Here is a 20,010-nt window from a genome sequence, read left to right on the forward strand (position 1 = left end):
TTTAAGTCGGATGCGGACCGTCTTATGCTAAGATGCAAGCAAGCTTCAAAAGGTTGTAAGTGGTATTTACATGTTGCAAGAGTTAAGAATTCTGACTATTTTAGTGTCAGAGTACACAGAAAGATGCACACATGCTCTCGATGTGTCGCGAGTACAAGCATTGGTAAACAAAAAGGGTCAACACGATTAGTAGCATCTATTTTGCATGATGACTATCCAGGTCAATTCGACACCCCTACTCCTAAAAATATCATGAACATCGTGCAAAGAAGACTTGGTTTTCAGTTGTCATACTCTACTGTCTTGAGAGGTAAGAAACATGTTAGTGATATAGACAAGTATCCTTGTGTTCATGTGATTGCCGCAACCAGGAACCTGATGAGGAAGGAAGGAAGAAATATGAATATCCAAATCCATGAGTTATGCTCGATTTATTATTTGATAGAGACTTGGGCATTGGAATCTTATAGAACGATATTTTTAGTGCCGCATGAGTCGAGTTGGAGTGTTCCTGAAGAAAAACGTCAAATGTTCGCCTTACCTCCAGAGTACACTCCTAAAAATGGAAGAACTCAAGAAAAGCGTTTTTTATCTTCGGGAGAACGTTATCGGAAGAAGAGGAACAAGTCTCGGCCTGACATAAACTTGGACAATTGGTTGCAGCCTCCTAAAACCTCTTAATCTGTGTCTTTGCATTGTACTTCGATTTTTTGTATTATGGTAGAAGTAAAACTTAATCTGTACTCGTGTTTGGATTCTCTTGTATTCGGTACAACCAGGTTCTAATAGGTACAACTATGACTTAATCTGTACTCGTGTTTCGATTCTCTATTTTTGGGTACAACCAGGTTCTACTAGGTACAACTATGACTTAATGACAAAGTAGTTGTTAAGTAAAATTATGATTACAAAACAATAAATTAGTTACAATAATAATAACACTTGTACAAGAATACCAATCTGATCCAAAACTTATAAAATAATTCAAATTATATATTTCAGTAAAACATCTTCTATTTTACTAAACACTCTTAATAATATAAGGAATAGTTTCTACAACTTAACCTATTTTATCCAAATGATTATGGAAATTATAATTTTTGAAAATTTATCTTATCCAAACCTTTTAGATGATAATTAATGATATGAAGTAATGTGTCCAACTACATCAGAGTATACATTATTCAAGTCCAACCACAAATACACCAATATCTCTAAAGTCCAACTATAGCGAGCATAATACAACTGTACACCCAGGTACAACTATGACTAAATTACGCCGCCATTTATCAAAGAACCCTACACACCTACACGTGCGCTGTTATTTTATTAGAAAAACGTTGGATATTTTTTTTTTGTTTTTTTTGTTTTTCTTCCAAGTGTTCTGTTTATTCTAAAATCATGATGTATTTGTTCTCAGTTGTACTAATGTTCTCAGTTGTACAAATGTTCTCAGTTGTACCAATGTTCTCAGTTTTACCTAGTTGTACTGCGACCTAGTTGTACCGCGACCTAGTTGTACCGTTTACTCAATTCAACCAAAGTACACACAACTTGCAACAAGTATTCAACGAAAGTACAATACCAATCAGATCAGTTCCTACAACAACATCAGTTTTAACCATAAGACCAAATACTGCGACATAGTTGTACCGTTTACTCAAATCTACCAAAGTACACACAACCTGCAACAAGTATTCAACGAAAGTACAACTGAACGATTAATTCTGTGGGAGGTGATGGTTCTGTGAGAGGATTACTTTCGTTTAGAGCTTCTCCTATTTCTTCAACTGCTCTTTCTGTCGAATCATATACTCTACCACCGTCTCTTACAATAGTCATTGCTAACAACAAAAAGAAACCAAAACAAAACAAATTACATTATGAAAAATACCAAAGAACAACCAAAACACAACATGATAAATCGCCACTAATATGATTACCTAAGACTGAATATGATAGAAACTAACTGTTAAGATGCTAATTTCGACAAAGAAGATGAAAGTAGGCAACCGATCTTACAAAGAAGTTGAAGAACACAGTCGGACCTCGTCGAGGAGAAGGGTCGACGGAATAGATAACTAGCCGAGAGAAGAGTTAACGCCGGACCTTGTCGATTCGCGTTTACTTGTCGGAAAATGGACAAACTTGTTGGAAAAGGGGTTCTGTCGGAATTGGGAGGGGAAACGGAAAAGAGAGGAACACAAGTCGAGGGTCGGCGATGGAGAAATCCTCTCCTCTCTTCTCTGTTACAATTAGGATAATTTGGTGGGGCTCAATTTAGATTTTGGATAAATGGGTCAGATTATAGGTCATATTCCAATTGGGTCAAATAAGTTGGTTGGGTATGTAATTTCGTTTTTTAATAAAAGGTTTTTAGACTCTTTCTTTATTTTTCGTTTAAAAAATATTGTTAAATGAAATAAAAAATAGAAAGGTGGCATTTTTGATCAACTTTTGCGAGATAGTGGCTTTCAAGCCATTCTTCGGACTTCAGTTCACTCGGAGAATAGATAATATACAAAAGCACATAACTGTACAAATTCACTATTAACAAACTTCAATCAATTTCAGTCTACTCCAATCACAGTGCTTCCCATGAATAATTCAGAAACTGCAACACTAGCGTGGGCTTCAATGTGTAATAACAACCGCATCAAAATGAAGATCCTCTTAAGTTCCGAGCAATGAGAAATCATCATTTTCGCAATTGTAGAGGCAAGTCAAAGCAACCACACCAAAGGTCCCATGACTGATCTAGGCGATCCTGTGGTAAGCAGAAAAAGGTACATCAGTGATTTCATTGAAATCAGTATCGTTACACTAGCTTTAACCTAAGACCAAGGAAGTGGAACAACAATCCAGCTACTTATCACTATCAACCTCTTCACCAGCAGTGTGTTCGCAGACTAAACTAAGAATGGTAGCAAAAAGACCACAAAGTTTTAAATCTCACATGAACAACCGACAACATACACAGTCTAACCACCCAACCTCAAAGTTAAGGACCATTATCACCAATGCTTTTCAACCTTCAAAGTCTGCGAACCTTCAGAGGCAATAATACCGAAGACTTTTCTTAATCAAGTAATGACAAATGACATCCGTACCTAATAGCATACTCCATTCTTTGAACAAAAGCAATCCACAGCACAAGATAAAGGCCTGAGATCTGCACATGTTCAAGTCCGGAAATCACAAGAGTTCGGTCAGATCCCGGTTAAGTGTTAAGACTTGCGTCAAGTAATACATGAACCAACGAGAAAACAAGGCAACTAAGATCCGCAAGAGTGAAACAGAATAGACACTTCAATGACCTTTTAACTTCATCCTGTGTCGAAGCTTGTAAGCCTCTCGGAGTCGTGTCTTCCTACACAAAATGTTGAGCAATTAAGCCAATCAGGCACAAAGCTTATATTTTCAATATATATCGTCTCAGTAAATCCGTAAACAACACTCACTTGTATAGCCCCTTCCAGCAAAACATATCACTCACTTACAGGAAAAATATCTCTCACAAGTACTTTACCAAACAGTTGGTATGGCAACACGTCATAATTCAGAAGAACAAAAAGCTTCCATCATTACGTTGCGTTTTCTTAACATATAGGAAACACATCCTTCTTCAGGAATAAAATCAACTTCAGTGAACATCAAAGACCTTCCCATGGAAACTTCACAAACTGCAAACCCAACATAGGCTTCAATGTGTGACAGAGCAATTAAGGTTCAAGAGATGATGAGAATTGAGAAAACATCACTTCCCCAATCGTTGACTAAAAGTAACCAGAATGGAGGTACATTATCTTGATAGACAGAAAGTTTTGACCTGCAAGCCAATACGTCCAAGGAAGAAAGGATCTAGGATTTGGAGGTAACAATCTAACAACATTAGTAATCAACATCTTTACCAGAAGTAGGGAGGTGATGTTTTCAGTTTACACTAACCACCTGAGATCATTCGTAAGAAGATTCCATAAAATTAAGCCTCACCTGAAATCCAACAACATTATGTATCACCAAAACAAAATCAATTGTTGACTTCATCATCAAATGTCAGATGTCAGACGTAAAGACCATTATCATCAAAACCAAGATGCTCTTCACCTTCTATGAGCCTATGACATCAAAATAACAAACTGAAGAGGATACGAGGACCACAACTCCTCAAAAATATTTGCACGTGTTCCCCAGAATCACAAGATTCATTCCAACCAAATTCTGACAATACCAAGAAATCTAATGTCCTGTGTAAGTACCTAGAAATTAACTAAACAACTCATTCTGGCAGACTAGCCTTTTCATGACAAAAATACTGAGGTATCTGATGAAACCTAAAATCCACGTAGTGTACAATAAAAAAGCTGAAAATCTTCAAAAATTCCGAACATTAACCAGATATTGCTGCGAAACTGAGAATCATCATCAAAAGTACAGAAGACTAAAATCCATAGAACAAGTATGGTAACCACACCTTCAGAGAAGTCAACCTACAGAGCTTCAACCATCCTGCACAACTAATCCCCAGAGGCAGAGACCATGAAATAGAAGAGTCACCAAAACAAAAAGGTCTTATACAAAACCGATGAGTGATACTGAAAGAACCTTCGATGTTACCTTGTCTTGCTGGAGAAGAGACCCAACTCATAGGTTAATATACTGGATCCTCAAAATCTGTAGCACATTTCCACTCAGAGAGAAGCAAAAGACTATGAAATCAAAATTAATAGCATCAACTCTGAGAAAATAAATAGCCTCGTAAAAGCAGAAACAAGGAAGAAAGGATGGGAACCCGTCAATTAGTATGGAGGTTGAAGCTCCCTTTTCTTGAATACCCAGTAAACTACAACAGTCAGAAGTAATTCACAAATCAACAGAGATGCGATAATCAGATGCCAAAGAACTCATAACATCTGACCTGAATCTACTTCACAAATTCATGATGTACAGATACGAGTGTAGGCAAGCAGGCCAAAACAGAACTACCACTTTGCAAAATCAAACCCGGATGCAACGATAATGACTTCATCTCAAGTAGAAGCGATTAGTACCAACTATAGAAAACATGCAGCAAACTACAAGCACAAGCAGATAAGGAGGGGAAGATATCTGAGCACGTCTTCATCAAATATAGTGGTCATCAAAACAGAAAAAGGCAAAACACACCAGAGGTTAAAAACCTACTGCAAATTCAACCTTCGATGTCAAAAAAATCAAAAGGGAGTCGGGCTCCTTCGAATCCTCAACACACCAAAAAGCCAAAAGAAACTCCCCACTGTCACAGTCCATGGCTCAGTAAGCGAAACACACTTCAAAATCCAGGAATTGTGAATCAAAAGATTGCAGAAGATCTAAGAAGGAAAGAAGAACGAAAACCTGACTACCAACATGTCTAGCTTTCTGCATAAGAGGAGCTCAGACTGGACGCTGTTCAATTCAAAAACTAAATCCATCAACTAAAACCTGAATCAACGACAGATGGAAGCACCAAATTCTCCCGGCAAGCTGTAAACGTAATTAGCGAAACTCCCGATGCAGAAATACAGGGTAATCCAATAACAGCAGACGTTACTTCTAACCTGAAACATCCAATAACAAACTCTATGGAAACAGAATGCTGATATATACTCAAGGGAGAGAAGAAGGAAATCCTAAATAAACACAGGTCCACCCTTCTGCATCAGAGAGCTCAGACTTTTAGCAGAAATAAAAGACAATCAAAACAAAATCTACTTACAAAGCAAAAGTATTAGAACAAACTCGTTCGGAAGGGAATTTAAGAGCATCTTTCATATGAATGTGTGCAAACAGCAGAGGAACAGAGAATGATTGATGTAGAAAATCTGGAAAACAGAATAAGACACAGAGGACATATCAAACCTAACCAACAATAACCAAAATTAAATAAATCAACCAATAGCAGAAAAGTTTATATATAATAAGTAACCAGAAACTCGTTTGGGAGGACTCTATGATCATCTTTAATCTGAGTTTGTATACGGACATATAATAAAGTGAGTTGTGAAAGAAAAACTGGGAAACACAGACAAAGGGGGAAAATCATACCTCACGAATAATACCCAATTTTAAATAAAACAATCTATAGGTAAAAAGGTGTATAGATGTGAAAGAACCAGAAACACGATATTATTATACGGCACCCATCCTTCTCTCCCAAAATGACTTGAACTTCTACGATCTAAATCGAAAATTCTCCAAAAATAAGAAAAGAAAAAACATCAAGTAATTGGGAAATAAGATACCCTAAAAATAAAACAAAGGGGGATAAAAACCGCCAGAGAGGTAACAGGGAACAACGAGATCAAAGACATCTTTCAAGCGCAATATACCTATAACGAAGCGGAGCATTTCACATATAAAACACCGTCAAAAGCATACGAGAGTATGATCAAACACATAACATATATGTAGAATGAGAGATAATACGAACATAAATAAAGGGGAAAAGAACCAGTTTTTCTCCTTTAGAACCTCACTACCTATAACAGAAGACAGACACTTAGTATAAAACATAAATGCCAATATCACTAGGGAGATGAAACAGACATTACTGTTAATGCAGGTCCAGCCTTCTGTATCAGGGAGGTCAGAATTAGCAGAGCTAAAATACAGAATAACATTCAATAAGAAAACTATTGAAAAAGGATAAAGTATATGAACAAACTCGTTTGGAAGGGAATTTAAGATCATCTTTCATATAAATGTGTGTTACAGCAGAGAAACAGAGAAGCGATTGATGTAGAAAATCTGAAAAAACACAATAAGACACAGAGGGCAGATCAAACCTAACCAAAAATAACTAAAATTAAATAAATCAACCAATTGTAAAAAGGAGTATATATGCGAAGGAACCAGAAACTCGTTTGGGAGGAATCTATGATCTATGCTCATCTTTAGTCTGAGTGTGTGAATTACGAAATGGAATGAAGTTATTGGTGAAGAAAATCTGGGAAACACAGAAACAAGAGGACAATTCATATCTCACCAACAATAACGATTATAGAATTAAACAATCCACAGGGAAATAGGTGTGCATAGATGCGAAGGAACCAGAAATACGATATTATATGCAACACATCCTTATCCAAAAAAAACAAAGTAACAGAGAAATAAGAGACCATTAAAAACAAAGGGGGATAAGGAACCGCCAGAGAGGTAATAGGGAAGCACAAGATCAAAGACATCTTTCAAGCTCAAAATATACACCTATAAAGAAGGGAACATTTCACTTAAAAAAAAAAAACACCGTCACATGCATATGAGAGAATGATCAAACACTAAACATATAAGACAACGGAACGAAACCAGTAAGTAGCCTGACGTTTCTCTCTTTTAGAACCTCCACTACCTATATCAAAAGAAGGGGTCTTAAGCATAACACATAAATGCCAGCATCACTACGCGACACTACTGTTAACCTGAAACATCCAATAACAAATCCAAATGATCTTGAAGAATCCCAAGTGGCGCAGTCTATAACTCAGGAAACAAAAATTCAAAATCAAGGTAGTATATGAAATCAAACAGATTACAGAAATATACCCAAGGGAAAGAGGAACGAAAACCTCAATAAATCACATGTCAAACCTTCTGGATCAGAGAGCTCAGACTTAGCAGGCCTAAAAGACATATAAGCATTCAAAAACTAGTTACAAAAAAAAAGCACAAAGAATATGAATGTATATGTGTGTAGGGAATTTTAAGATCATCTTTCATATGAATGAATGTGTGTAGGCAGCAGAGAATCAGAGAGGCGTTGATGTAGAAAATCTGGAAAACAAATTAAGACAAACAGAGGACAGAACCAACAATATTCAAAATTAAATAAATCAACCAATAGCAGAAAGGTGTAGTATAGATGCGAAGTAACCAGAAACACGAAAATAAACGCAAGCCATCCTTCCCTTGACAATGCCTTCAACCTCAAAGATCTAAACCAAAAAGTTCACCAACAAAAATCAGAGGGAAAACAAGAGTAATATAACAACCCTGAAAAGGAAACAAAGGTAAATAGAAAACCGCCCACGAAGTAACACATCAGGGAGCGACGACACATCCTTCCAAGATCAACTGAGACGGAATAGAACAGAGGAAATCGTGATTATAACAAGTAAGTTCAAAAGCACGAGAAAACAGAAGAAACCAAAAGACAGGTGAGAAAAAAAGATTCAACAGAGCAATCCCGTTGCCTCCACGATCTGCATCAAAGAGAGAAAGAGAGAGAAAGAGAGAGAGAGAGATGTCGCTTATCTAGAAACGAAGAAGAGGAAAGAAACAAAACAAAAAAAAGGTTTAGGAACTAAGAATTGAGGAAGGAGGAACAATATCCAACAGCGTGACAAGGATCAATCAAAACATCACCGATCGATCTAAGACTTCTCCTCAATCACCAATCGAACAATAGTATTATCATCCACAATCTAAATCATCAACAACATGAATTAGAAAAAGTGGAAAATTCAGAAGCGAGAACGAATCGGATCAAAATACGATTGAAGACTTAGCGTAGAGAAAACGCGTGACAAAGGATCCAAAAATTTATATCACGGCGGATCATAGAATCATACACAATCTACCAAAAAAAAACATAACGAGAAGACAAAATCAATTTAGAAATCATAACACTAGGCCTAGGAGTTGAAAGTTTCAGGAATCGAAAGCGATGATCATCGGATCATAATTCGCTACGAAAAAATAAAACAAAAACCAGAGGAAGAACACCATCGAAACCATCCATCACCGACTGATCAAAGCATCGATCCACAATCTAAAAATAACAGAGCGAAAAAAAGTAAATCCACCGATGCAATTTTAGGAACCAAACCCTAGAAAATATCAATCATCAATGAAAAGTGAAAACCCAGAAGTAGGAACGACGATGATCGATTCAGAAAATCTCAAAGACGCGTGCGTTTAGAAGAATCGTCCATCAACAGCGTAGAGAGACGTAACAGAGAGGAGAGACCAACACAAGAATGAAAGATGTGGTTCGGAGAAAAGAGGGGATCACCACTATTTATAGATAAAAGTATAAAAGCTATTGACGGTCGTGATTTTATCGCGTTAGGTTTCAGCGGTCAAGATTATAGTTATAAAGTCGGTCGTCAACCAACTTTGACTCCCTTGTCTAGCTGGCGTTCTTTGACTTTTCCTTTTTTTTATTGTCTTTTTTTCTTATTTCCTTTTACGCCTGGATGTTCGATGACTTTATTGGTTAAATTTGAACCGTTTGATTCATGATCCATCATCTAGCTACTTTTTTCTATTTCCTCTCTTTCCATTTTTATATTCTTTGCTATTATTTTTATTTCTTTTCTACTATCATGGCCGGCCCAGCTAAATTTATGTTTGGGCCTTTGGTGTCTAACAACAATTAATTATTTCACAAGCAATTATTTTTCTTTTTTCTTTTGGGTAAACTAAATATAGTTTTTGGCCACTATGGTTGTTGTTACACAATCCAACAACATATCTTAATGAATGAACCTCTTCTAGGAAAGGGTGATCAATCAATACAATAAAAGTCCTTTGTTTTTCACCATGTGATGACACATCAGCTTTAACATTCAAACTCGTGTTAACATATCGATTAAAATCAATAGCCAACAAAAACATTTGAATTAATACAATTAAGATTTCTAAACCAATAAAAAAACTATGTGACACTAGACATATCAATTAGGCCCAGAGCCCGAAAGTTGGTCCGGCCTGACCCGGTTTTAAAAACACTGAGCTCGGACTTAAATATATGTCCAAAAAATTGGGCTTTTTGGACTCAGCCCGTTCGGGCTTAAGAGTTTTAGGACTTAGTCCAATGGGGCTCGGACCGGCCCGAAAAGCCCGAGAGCCCGAAGGCTGGTCCGGCCTGACCCGACTTTGAAAAACACTAAGCTCGGACTTAAATATATGTCCAGAAAATTGGGCTTTTTGGACTAAGTCCGTTCGGGCTTAAGAGTTTGACTTAACCCAATGGGCTCGGACCGGCTCGAAAAGCCATTATACAAATATAATTTTTTTTTTGTTTTAACAAGATTGTTTCATTGCAATATTTGATTGTAAATAAAGTTTAAAACTCTAATCTTAGTTTTCATATTTACTTAATACCCTTACTTAATATTTTTAAAATCTTTATTTGTGATATTTATATGAATTATATATATATATATATATATTTTGGTTAAAGTATAAATATTTATTTGGTTTTAAATTATTTATTTGTTTTATATTAAGTTGGTTTAGAGAGAGGGAGAAAGGGAGAGAGAGAGAGAGAGAGAGAGAGATGTGAAGATGAAGGAAGAAGAGAATAGAGACATAGAGATATCAATTTCTCAAGTAAGTCCCTCCCTAACCACACAATTGTCGTCTGATATACAAAATATTAATAAAATTCACGAAAGAGCAACTTAGGCATGACAAAGTTCATTAACTTCTTTTAGAATCGCAGGTCTAATTGAGGTAAAGATGTCGTTTGTGTAAATTGACTCACCTCTTTTTTGCTGACTTAGGTCTTGAATGAAGATGATATTGAGCAAAATGATGCTTTGGACTAGAACGTTTTTTTTTCAAGGTTTAGTACAAAAATGCTACTTACTACTACTCTAGAACTCTCTATGTGAAAATTATCATTATTATTTCCCTTTCGATCTTAGTAAATTTCAAAAGCTTCATCTTTGATTTGTAGCAAACAACCGATCATACATTGGAATCATGGTTATGTAGTTGCAATATCTAAAATGGTTGGAGGCGTGCTTCAATATATGAGTTATGGACAAAATGAAACAACTAACATATGCCATGTAGAGAACACCATTAAAAACAGAATCGCCACCTTCATATGAGAAAGTGATTCAAAATGTTTGGTTCAAACCTTTGGTTCTCCTAAGCATGGCCAAGACTTCAAAGCTTTATAAAGGATATCTTGTGGAGAAGTTGACAATGATTTAAACGAAACACTTTATTCTAAAGTCGTCAAACTAACTAATCAACGTCCACTAATAATACTTACATAGGAAAATCTTATCCCGGTTTATCATGTTGTATTGGAAAATTGAACTAAATTGGATGGCTTCATTATAAAAATACGAATACAAAAAAAAATATTATTAATTACTACAACAAAACTTTATTAATTATGATATATTTGATTCCAAACAACATAAAAACAAATAGTATTCCACAAAATACAAAATAAAATAAATAAATAAATAATAATCTAAAACAACCCGTGACGTAGCGCGGGTACCAACCTAGTGTTCTCAATTTTCACTGACTATTTGAGAACATTGGTACACTGACTATTTGAGAACATTGGTAAGAAAAATCCATAAAATTAAGCCTCACCTGAGATCCAACAACTTACCGAACAAAATCAATTGAGGACTTCATTATCAAAGGTCTCTACAGTTGAAATATTAAAGGTTACCTTGTCTCGCTGGATCCTCAAAAGTAAATATACTACTGGATCCTCAAAATCTGTAGCCTCTTTCCCCTCAGTGAGCATGCAACGCAACGAAAATCAATAGCATCAACTTTTCGAAAAAAAATAGCCTCTTAAAAGCAGAAACAAGTCAACTGGTGTGGAGATGGAAGCTCCAGGTTCGTCCCTATTGAGGCTTTGAGAGATAAGCTTGAAATTTTCAGTATTTTGCTTTCTATGAAATCTACACTGGGAGTATCAAACACAGAAAAGCCACCCCACAAGCACATGACGTACAGATACAAGGGAGTGTAGGCAAGCAGGCCGAAACAGAACTTCCACTTTACAACATCAAACAAAAGCGATTAGCATCAACTAAAGAAAAGATTGCAAACTGCAAAATCAGACAGGCATAAGCAAATTATAAGGACATGGCATAAATATAATGGTAACCAAAACATATAAAGGCATTAAACACCACATCCACATGCATATAAGAAAGAAAAACTGCAATCAAAATTCAATCATCGATGCCAAAAAAAATCAAAAAGGGAGTCTGGCTCCTTCACATCCTCAACACACCTACCTATTTGAAGAAAGGAAATTCATAAATGTAAAAGCTAACATCACAAGCATTATATTATATCATTGGGACTAAAAAAGAAAACTAGGAATCAGATGTAGCACACCAAAATGGATAAACAAGGAAGAGAGACCAAGTAACCTTAAAAGACTTAACAAAAAAACAGGCATAAGAAGAAATGCGAATTACACTAGGTTAGCTAGATGAGAGGAAACATTATTACTGTTGACGAGAAACATCCAATGAAAAGTTACACTTATTCGTGTGAAGCTTAAAAAACTTGTTATGCCCATATTCGATTGGTGGGCCTTGGGCCAAATTGCTTTTTTTTTTATAAAAAAAAGCCCAATCAAAAGAAGAAGATTGGGATTATTGCGCCGCCGGCATTGTCTCTCGATCGTTTAAAACCTACCCCTCGAATCCTCGATTCATACCTCTCTCATAAGCTAGCTTTGCGTTGCTCTGATTTCGCCTTCGCTTCTCTCAGTCAGTCTCAGGTTTGTCTCGAACCTCAAAATAATATGTTTAGGACAAGTCTAACTGTACCCTTCTTGTGTTAGTGATAGATGATGATTTATGTATAAATTGGATTGAGTTGATGATGAAGATGGGTGGTGTAGAAAGAAATAAATAAATCTTACTTAAAAAAATCAGGGACTCTGTTCAAAATTATCATCGAATTGGCTTTGTTAGATACAGTAATAATTTATATATGATTTCCCGTCTGTTTGTTCGTTTGATGAATTGATTTTATCCTTCTTGTTAAAAAAATATGGGTACGGTAAAAATGATTCTGTCAACGAAGAAGAGGGATAAATATTTTCAGTTAACGATTGAAGAGTGCTCGTACAAAAAAAGTAGATGCACTATGGAAGATGATCAGCACTTCATCACCATCATCATCATCTTCATCTATCCCCAGAACTGCGGAAGAATTAGCTTTCCTGAGTGCAAGGAGGGAGAGAGCAAAGAGGAGGCGTGCAAATATGAAAGCCTTGAAGGGGGCCCTTGATGCTATCACGCTTGATATGGGAAGCAACAAGACCTCGTTGCTTGACTCTGCAGGAGATTCGAATGAGAATGAGACTCAGGTTTGCAACCAACGAGATCCCTCTCTCCTCTTCTCTTTTCTTCTCATGTTGCAAAATTGACTTATGGGTTTTTTTCTTCTTCTTCTTCTTCTTCTTCTTGTGTCTAGGCAAATAGGTACATCCTCACAGATCCGGTGATGGGACAGGTAAAAAAAACAGACATCATCATCTTTACAACAAACTCTTCAGTTTTTTTTTTTTTTACTTTAATTTTATGATATGATGCTGCAATTTTTTTTGCTTAGTCCCTACCTTTTATTATTAGTAGTATGCCTCTTGACAGTCTACAACCTCTCTCATACAGGTGCTGACCCATCTTCTGAAGAATCAGAGCGCAGCACAGACACACATGCAAGCCCCTCTAGCGGCTATGAACCGAAATCATAAGCTTGCTTACTAGCGCGATGAAGGGGAATCATATTAATATAACATTAAAAAACTGTGTTTTCTGTTATTATTATTTTATCTGTCAAACAAAAAGCTTGCAACTCGCGGTGCTCATGTCTGCTGACTATTATGGTGTTCTGAACAAAATTGCCATATCTTTGTCATATTAACCAAGCTTCACGTTTCTTTTTATTACAACAAACCCATTCTTCAGAACAGACAACACCTAGCAAGCTTTTTTTTACCAAGTCCTGATTTCTTTCTCATTGGGTTCTCAAGTCTTGTCAAAAAATTTAACTGGAGACCGCTGTGTTTAACGATCTTGTGTTATCTTGTTTAGACATATGGTTTAGAGAGAGAGTTGGGTGAACTGAAATACGAATAGTATTGTTGTAGCTATGATCTTTTAAGTCTTTCCCATTTTGATGTGCCTAAATATAGTAACATTGAATCAAATTCAAACGCAGTATAGAAACAACTAGTGATGCATCTGCAGAATACATTCAAGAACAAACGGACATCATCGATTTGTGATGAAAGCAGATGGATTGAAAAGGAGGAGCCACTCTGTTGCCATTAAAGCTGTTCGGGGGAGTACTCAAGGGACCTCCTATATCAGAGACCAAAACCACATACAGTGGAGAGACAACACTGCAGAGAAACAAAGCTGCCTGCCTATTCACACACTAAGAAAAGTTGATTATCTATGAATGTCTGTTGTCCGTATCGTCGGTTCAGCAAGCCGTTAGTTGTGTTTTCAACAAGCATTGCACATATATCTATATAAGATATGTATCCAACATGCATATATGTAAACAATATATAATAAAAGTTACCTGATAACCCCGATGGCAACACACATCAGCCGTTGTTTCCAGTCAAGCTTTGTAGTCGAAGCGAATTAACCGAGGTAACTCAACAACAATGATTACCTGACAAATGAATACATACCTGAAGATATGAGCAAGAGTTCAACATGGTATCAGAGCTCAACTTGATAGATAGCCTAGGAGCCTGTGCCTGTTAAAGCAAGAAACAAAAAAAAGTGAAGAAGTCAGAACAAGAGTTACCAAAGAAAAAACCAGAAAAGAAAACCAGAGAGATGGCGATAAACCTGCAATTATCTCAACTTGTTGTAGTCTTTGATGGCCAGAATTACGAGTTCTGGTCTGCAAAGATTGAAAACTACACTCATGAATAAAGATCTCTGGGATGTTGTCAAAGATGGAGTACCAAGCCGAACCTACATACAACTCCTAGAGCAGAAAAAGGAAAAGATACTGTAAATTGGAAGGGTCGCTTAAAACCAAAGACATTGCTGCCCTTCAACTCATTCAGCATGCTGTAGCAGACATCGTTTTTGATGAAGTCCTCTCTGAAACTTTAGCAGATCAAGCCTGGAAACTCTTGGAGCAATCCTACCAAGGTAATGAGAAAGTCAAAACTGTTAAACTTCAATCCCTAAGAAGAGAGTTTGAAATCTGAAAATGAAAGAAGGAGAAAAAGTCAAAGCAATATCTGATAGGATCCAAGCTGTAGCAAATGAAATGAGAGCATTAGGAGAAGGCAAAACTAACTTTGATTTAGTTGTCAAAATGCTTGCTTCTATGCCTAAAAGCTATGCTTCCTTATCTTCTCTAAAGGAAGAAACTAAAAGATCTAAAAGACTGTCACTTACGCTGAACTAATTGGCTCCTTGGAAGCACACGGGAATAGAGCTGAATGCAACAGAAACTCAAACCTGAAATAGCAGCTACGGCATTTATTACGAGAGAGACGACATTGACTGTGAGCTGAAACTGGACGAATTAGTGAATGTTGGCACAGACTGATCGCCCCCAGCGAACAACCTACAAATTAAAAGTCACACAAGTTAAAGGTTGAAATATATAATCGAACAAATGAAGTACCTTGACACCAGCATTTTGACAACTATGAGTCTATGAAGAACCATATAAACTCATAAATCAAAATAAAACTGTAAATCATATTACCTTGGGCGTCATCAGACTTATGCCATGTCTAAGGAACTGACCCTCACATAAGAGGAGTAATGACCAAAATATGCAATATTCCCAAGATGCTCCAGAATGGCAGAAATACCAGTAGAAACCAGAAGAAACAAACTGATAACAAGGTAGGATGTTAAGACATGAAAATCTCAAGATGATTTTATGGAACCAAAAGCTGGTCACTTACTTGGGAATCTTGGTTACTAGTGCTCGTGTAAGGGGAGCAATTCCAGCTCCAAAGGGAACTCGACATGTTTGGATATATCTTCGAAATAGTATGCCCATCATTACAACATATACCATGTCTGTCTGTCAACAGAAGCTGTTCAGCAAACAGATATGACAAGAGGCACTCTTTGATGATAGTATCTAAACCCCAAACAAAGACAAAAACATATGTTTAAATTATTAAATAATGTACTCTTCCCCATATATAACCACGCCGGGTCCATAAGCAAGCTGCAAAATGAAGTCATCGATCATCAGAAAACATTATTCACAAGAAATATCTTAAGATTAAGTTTCAATCAAAGATCTGAAGTATGCTCTGCACCTTAAAACAGGAAATTGGTTTCCAAAATGGGACGGAAACCTGTAAAGACAAAACAAAGCAGAGTTATGTTACAAAAAAACATATCGAAAGTAATTTAATCGATGATAAGACAGAAGATGAGTTGTGGCATACGTATCAGGAGAACTGTTGTCAATAAGAAGCTTCTGGAGCTCAAGTGAAATCTTTAAAGCCTCTCATGATTTGGTATCTGAATCAAAAATCATCAAGATCTTTGTAACCAATGTGAGAATCATTCAAGTTTAAAAGGTTTAGGGTGTCAAAAATTGAACAAACCTTAGCATTCTGCAAACTAGGAACCAAGAGAGAGTAGTGATCTGCTGCGTTGTCTGGCTCCAAGCCATATTTTATTAACCTGAAACATATTAACATGTAACTAGAAGGAAAATAGAAACACAGAACCAAATAAAAAAATTGAGAAACAAATAAAAGAGATGTGCTTAGAGCAAATGAACCCATGAGAACGCTTGAGAACAATCAGTGAAAGCCATCAATGATTGATAAAAGCATCATCCTAAAACCTGAAATAACAAAATAGACAAGTAAATATCAACATATAATGAGAAGAAGGAAAAACAGAGAACCAAAGTGAAAGTTCTGAAGCAAATTGAGATGCGAATAGAACAGAGGAACCTGTGGCCAGATGATCATATCATAATTCGCTTCTGAAATACCTGCAAGACGAAGAAATAAACGTAAGGACTAAAACAAAAGCAAAAAACAAAGACAAAAAAAAAGTAAAAGAAGTGTAAAGAGGAAGAACAGAAGAACGAAAGCTACTTGGACTGAAGAATAGACGGAGGAGGACTGGATGAGAGATCACATTATTTATAGAGATAAAATAATCTGTAAAACTAATGGACGGTCATAATTTCATCTCATCTGATGTTTTAACGGTTAGGATTAAAAGTCACAAAGTCGGTAGTCAAAATAACTTGACTCTTTTGTCCACCTGGCGCTCCAGCACTAACTTTTCCATTTTTTCCTATTTCCTTTTCCTATTTTAGATTTTCTTCATATTCCTTCTTTTTAATCGTTGGTTTTGTTGTCTACTGGTTGAAAATACAAAAGAGATATATGACCGTTGCGACGATATAACAATCTATCTAAATCAGCTCAGTTAAATACAAACCAAAAAACAAAATTCATCAAATTAATTGATCAGCAATTATAATTTATTTTTAAATGACAAATTTTCGCTTTTAATTTATATACAAAAGTCAATTACAAAATAGCAGAATGTAATTAAAGACATTCCCTCAAATTATACAATTCATATTAAAAAAAATGTTGGGTAAATCAATTATCATAAAATACAACAAAAAAAGCCAACAAAAGGGTATAAAATTGTTTGATGAAGTCATCACCATCTATTATCTCAATTGCTAAAAATATTCAAAGTCAATGTAATCAGGATCATCACCACCGCCGTTAGACTTACTGCAACCACCACCACCACCTTTATTATTCTTCTTTCCGCCGCCGCCTCCGTCGATAGCTGCCATAGACTCTTTATCCTTGCTTGCGTAACACGTAAAATCAACAGGTTCCGGTACATGCGGCGGCGTTGCACCACGAATCAGCGCCCAGTTCACACCTTCAAAAAACGAATGCTGCTTGATCTCCGTCGCGCCTCGTTTGTAAGCGATCCGTTTTTGCGGCTCTTTAACTAATAACCCTTTGATCAGATCTCTCGAAGCCGAGCTCACATGAGGAACCTCAGGGAATCTAAGAGCTTGTCCGATCACGTTGTGAAGCGTCGCACGGTTCCCTTGTCCTTTAAACGGCGTCGCTCCGTAAAGAAGCTCGTAGATAAATATTCCTAAGGTCCACCAATCTACGGCGCTTCCGTGTCCTTCTCCACGGATGATCTCCGGTGCTAAGTACTCGTGTGTTCCCACGAATGACATTGATTTAACGTTCGTTGGCTCCGCCATGAGTTCCGGCAGTGATCCGTTAACGAAGAGTCCAAAATCCGATTTGGCCTTTCGGTTCTTCTTCGATGACTGTAGAATCCGCGGGAAGAATGTGGACGGTTGGATACATCCTTGCACCGCCGCGTCCTCGTCTATGAGACCGACGGGTCGACCGCTTCCGCTTCCTCCGCCGGCGGCGTGAACAGAGGAGGACTTGACGAGCGTTGGACTGACGGAGCATCGGAGGGATAAATCGAAATCGGAGAGCATAATGTGGCCGTCGTCTCGGACTAGAACATTCTCTGGCTTCAAGTCACGGTACACGATACCGAGCATGTGCAAGTACTCCAATGCCAAAAGCACTTCAGATGCAAAGAATCTGTAAGAGACCAAAATAAAAGAGTTTGTTGATTCATTGATGTCAATAGATATATAATTAGAATTGTCTTTTGTTAGAATCATTTTAATCAATTTTGATTTCCCTGACCTCGCGGCGTCTTCTGTGAAACATTTGTTTGGTTGCTTCTGTCTCAAGGAATAGAGATTACCTCCGCTACAAAACTCCATGACTAAGCAGTAGAATTTATCAGTCTCGAAGTGTGAGTATAAAGTTGGCAAGAACGGGTGATCAAGCTGAGACAAGATCTCTCTCTCTGTTTGAGCTCGCAACAGCTTGTTCCTGCTAGCCAAGGAAGCCTTGTCCATCACTTTCATGGCGAAATAGGTGTTGGTTCCTCTTAGCTCGACTAGGTATACACTACCGATGTCTCCATAACCTAGCCGTTTTAGAAGCCGGAAATCGCTGATACCTAGCTGGACTCCTTTGGAGGTCAACATATTCACAGTATCCCACCTTATGTCACCACCTGTGTGTGGCTTAGAAGGATTAGAAGAAGTGCTCTCAATGCTGTTGCTTCTTGAACTCATATTGCTATTGTTGTTACTGTTGTTTTGTTTAGTGTTTAAGTTTGATTGTGACTCGGTCATGTTGGAACCAGGTGAGGATGGGATTTTGGGACTAGGGATTGGACGGTGGTGATTGCTGAACCCAACCGGCTCTGGTTTTATAAGACTCTCCATCTTCGTGTGATCAAACGATGGCTTCTGCATCTCTTTGCGTGGTTGTGGAGTTTGATGAACGATATCTAACGGTGGATAATTCGAATTTGTTGTATGATTAGCTGATTCTTTTGGACCCAAGGACGAGACATGATGATTTGACTGCACAAGAACAAGAAAAACAAAAAAAAAAAAAGATCTCAAACTACAAGTAGATATGCAAACTCCATTAAGTATACTCAGAGAGCAGCCTCGTATATATACCTCTAAGGAGTCAAGAAGCTTCTTTCCAGGCTTGGTTAACATCGCCAGCGAGAAAGCAAGGCGAGTCACACCTAGAGATCAAAGAAACCTGTTTGAATGTTGAAAATATAATAAAAGCTTTTGGTTAGAAAGAAAGGGTCAAAATGTGTTAAAGAGTTCCTTGATCATCCAAATGGGGACATTACTTGGTGTCACGAATGTTAAATCCCTTCCTCATCATGTCTTGTGCATAGAATCTAGCAAAAGGGTTGGTCTGCACGTCGAGGTACGTACGTAATATTCTTTATAATTTTGTTATTGTTTGTAGTTTTGGCAGGAAAATAACTTGAAAGAAATGGAGCAGAGAAAGATTGCAGCATTTTACCTTCCGTGTCTGAAATTTTCGGAAGCCATAGGATGACTTGGAGCAAATTTCACAAGGAAAAGAGAAATAAATAACCCTATATATCTGATTAGTTTTTAGATTTATAATTGTGTGTGTTTCTTTTTTTCTTTTTTCTTTTTTCTTTTTTGTTAAATTTTGTTGGATGAACAGAAGAAGAGTTTTCTAGGAATAAAGAAAAGAGGGTGGAAAAAGACAAAGTGATTAATTAAGAAAAGAGAGGAAAAGAAACGGACGGAGAAAAAGTAAATATCAATTTCTGAGTTCCAAACAAAGTGGAGAATTGGTGGAGGATGAAAAGGTCTGAG

At 37.0% G+C, this 20,010-nt stretch overlaps 2 protein-coding genes and 2 long non-coding RNA genes across 32 annotated transcripts; 1 reads left to right on the forward strand and 3 right to left on the reverse strand.

Moving 5' to 3' along the window:
• LOC104752355 lies at nucleotides 2,419-9,001 on the reverse strand. Of its 24 annotated transcripts, none has more exons than XR_761927.2 (7): nucleotides 5,738-9,001; nucleotides 5,377-5,579; nucleotides 5,185-5,275; nucleotides 3,462-5,075; nucleotides 3,318-3,370; nucleotides 3,111-3,172; nucleotides 2,419-2,767 (listed from the first exon to the last, which is right to left on the reverse strand). It is a non-coding gene; the product is annotated as an uncharacterized LOC104752355 (long non-coding RNA). The 24 variants fall into 24 exon arrangements; XR_002035757.1 differs by having other exon boundaries at nucleotides 3,462-3,861; nucleotides 3,952-3,993; nucleotides 4,475-4,509; nucleotides 4,618-9,001; XR_002035758.1 differs by having other exon boundaries at nucleotides 5,377-9,001.
• LOC104752357 lies at nucleotides 12,408-13,690 on the forward strand. 4 transcript variants are annotated; one of them, XM_010474469.2, is made up of 4 exons: nucleotides 12,408-12,517; nucleotides 12,826-13,111; nucleotides 13,219-13,257; nucleotides 13,416-13,690. In XM_010474469.2, the coding sequence occupies exons 2-4, from the start codon at nucleotides 12,896-12,898 to the stop codon at nucleotides 13,509-13,511; spliced, it is 351 nt and encodes a 116-aa protein (XP_010472771.1). In that variant the 5' UTR covers nucleotides 12,408-12,517; nucleotides 12,826-12,895; the 3' UTR covers nucleotides 13,512-13,690. The 4 variants fall into 4 exon arrangements, with proteins under 4 accessions (XP_010472771.1, XP_010472772.1, XP_010472774.1 ...); XM_010474470.2 differs by having other exon boundaries at nucleotides 12,829-13,111; XM_010474472.2 differs by having other exon boundaries at nucleotides 12,847-13,111.
• Nucleotides 13,795-16,866, reverse strand: LOC104752358. Of its 3 annotated transcripts, none has more exons than XR_761929.2 (9): nucleotides 16,715-16,866; nucleotides 16,358-16,602; nucleotides 16,196-16,271; nucleotides 16,064-16,102; nucleotides 15,698-15,969; nucleotides 15,493-15,624; nucleotides 15,177-15,348; nucleotides 14,613-14,916; nucleotides 13,795-14,518 (listed from the first exon to the last, which is right to left on the reverse strand). It is a non-coding gene; the product is annotated as an uncharacterized LOC104752358 (long non-coding RNA). The 3 variants fall into 3 exon arrangements; XR_002035765.1 differs by having other exon boundaries at nucleotides 15,076-15,348; XR_761928.2 differs by having other exon boundaries at nucleotides 14,613-15,348.
• On the reverse strand, nucleotides 17,292-19,987 carry LOC104752359 (serine/threonine-protein kinase AGC1-7-like). Its single transcript, XM_010474474.1, has 5 exons — nucleotides 19,685-19,987; nucleotides 19,506-19,573; nucleotides 19,321-19,408; nucleotides 18,485-19,218; nucleotides 17,292-18,376 (listed from the first exon to the last, which is right to left on the reverse strand). The coding sequence occupies exons 3-5, from the start codon at nucleotides 19,360-19,362 to the stop codon at nucleotides 17,467-17,469; spliced, it is 1,686 nt and encodes a 561-aa protein (XP_010472776.1). The 5' UTR covers nucleotides 19,363-19,408; nucleotides 19,506-19,573; nucleotides 19,685-19,987; the 3' UTR covers nucleotides 17,292-17,466.

Source organism: Camelina sativa, chromosome 16 (genome assembly GCF_000633955.1).
Source record: "Camelina sativa cultivar DH55 chromosome 16, Cs, whole genome shotgun sequence".
NCBI lineage: Eukaryota > Viridiplantae > Streptophyta > Magnoliopsida > Brassicales > Brassicaceae > Camelina > Camelina sativa.

Bases quoted from the DNA above. Each gene is read 5' to 3' on its own strand.
- LOC104752357 (XM_010474469.2), top strand. From the start codon at position 12,896: ATGATCAGCACTTCATCACCATCATCATCATCTTCATCTATCCCCAGA. The intron at 13,112-13,218 runs GTTTGCAACCAA...TCTTGTGTCTAG, and splicing joins CGAATGAGAATGAGACTCAG to GCAAATAGGTACATCCTCAC. The intron at 13,258-13,415 runs GTAAAAAAAACA...TCTCTCATACAG, and splicing joins CAGATCCGGTGATGGGACAG to GTGCTGACCCATCTTCTGAA.
- LOC104752359 (XM_010474474.1), bottom strand. From the start codon at position 19,362: ATGTTAACCAAGCCTGGAAAGAAGCTTCTTGACTCCTTAGAG. The intron at 19,219-19,320 runs GTATATATACGA...GTTCTTGTGCAG, and splicing joins AGCTTCTTGACTCCTTAGAG to TCAAATCATCATGTCTCGTC. The intron at 18,377-18,484 runs GTCAGGGAAATC...GGTCTCTTACAG, and splicing joins TTCACAGAAGACGCCGCGAG to ATTCTTTGCATCTGAAGTGC.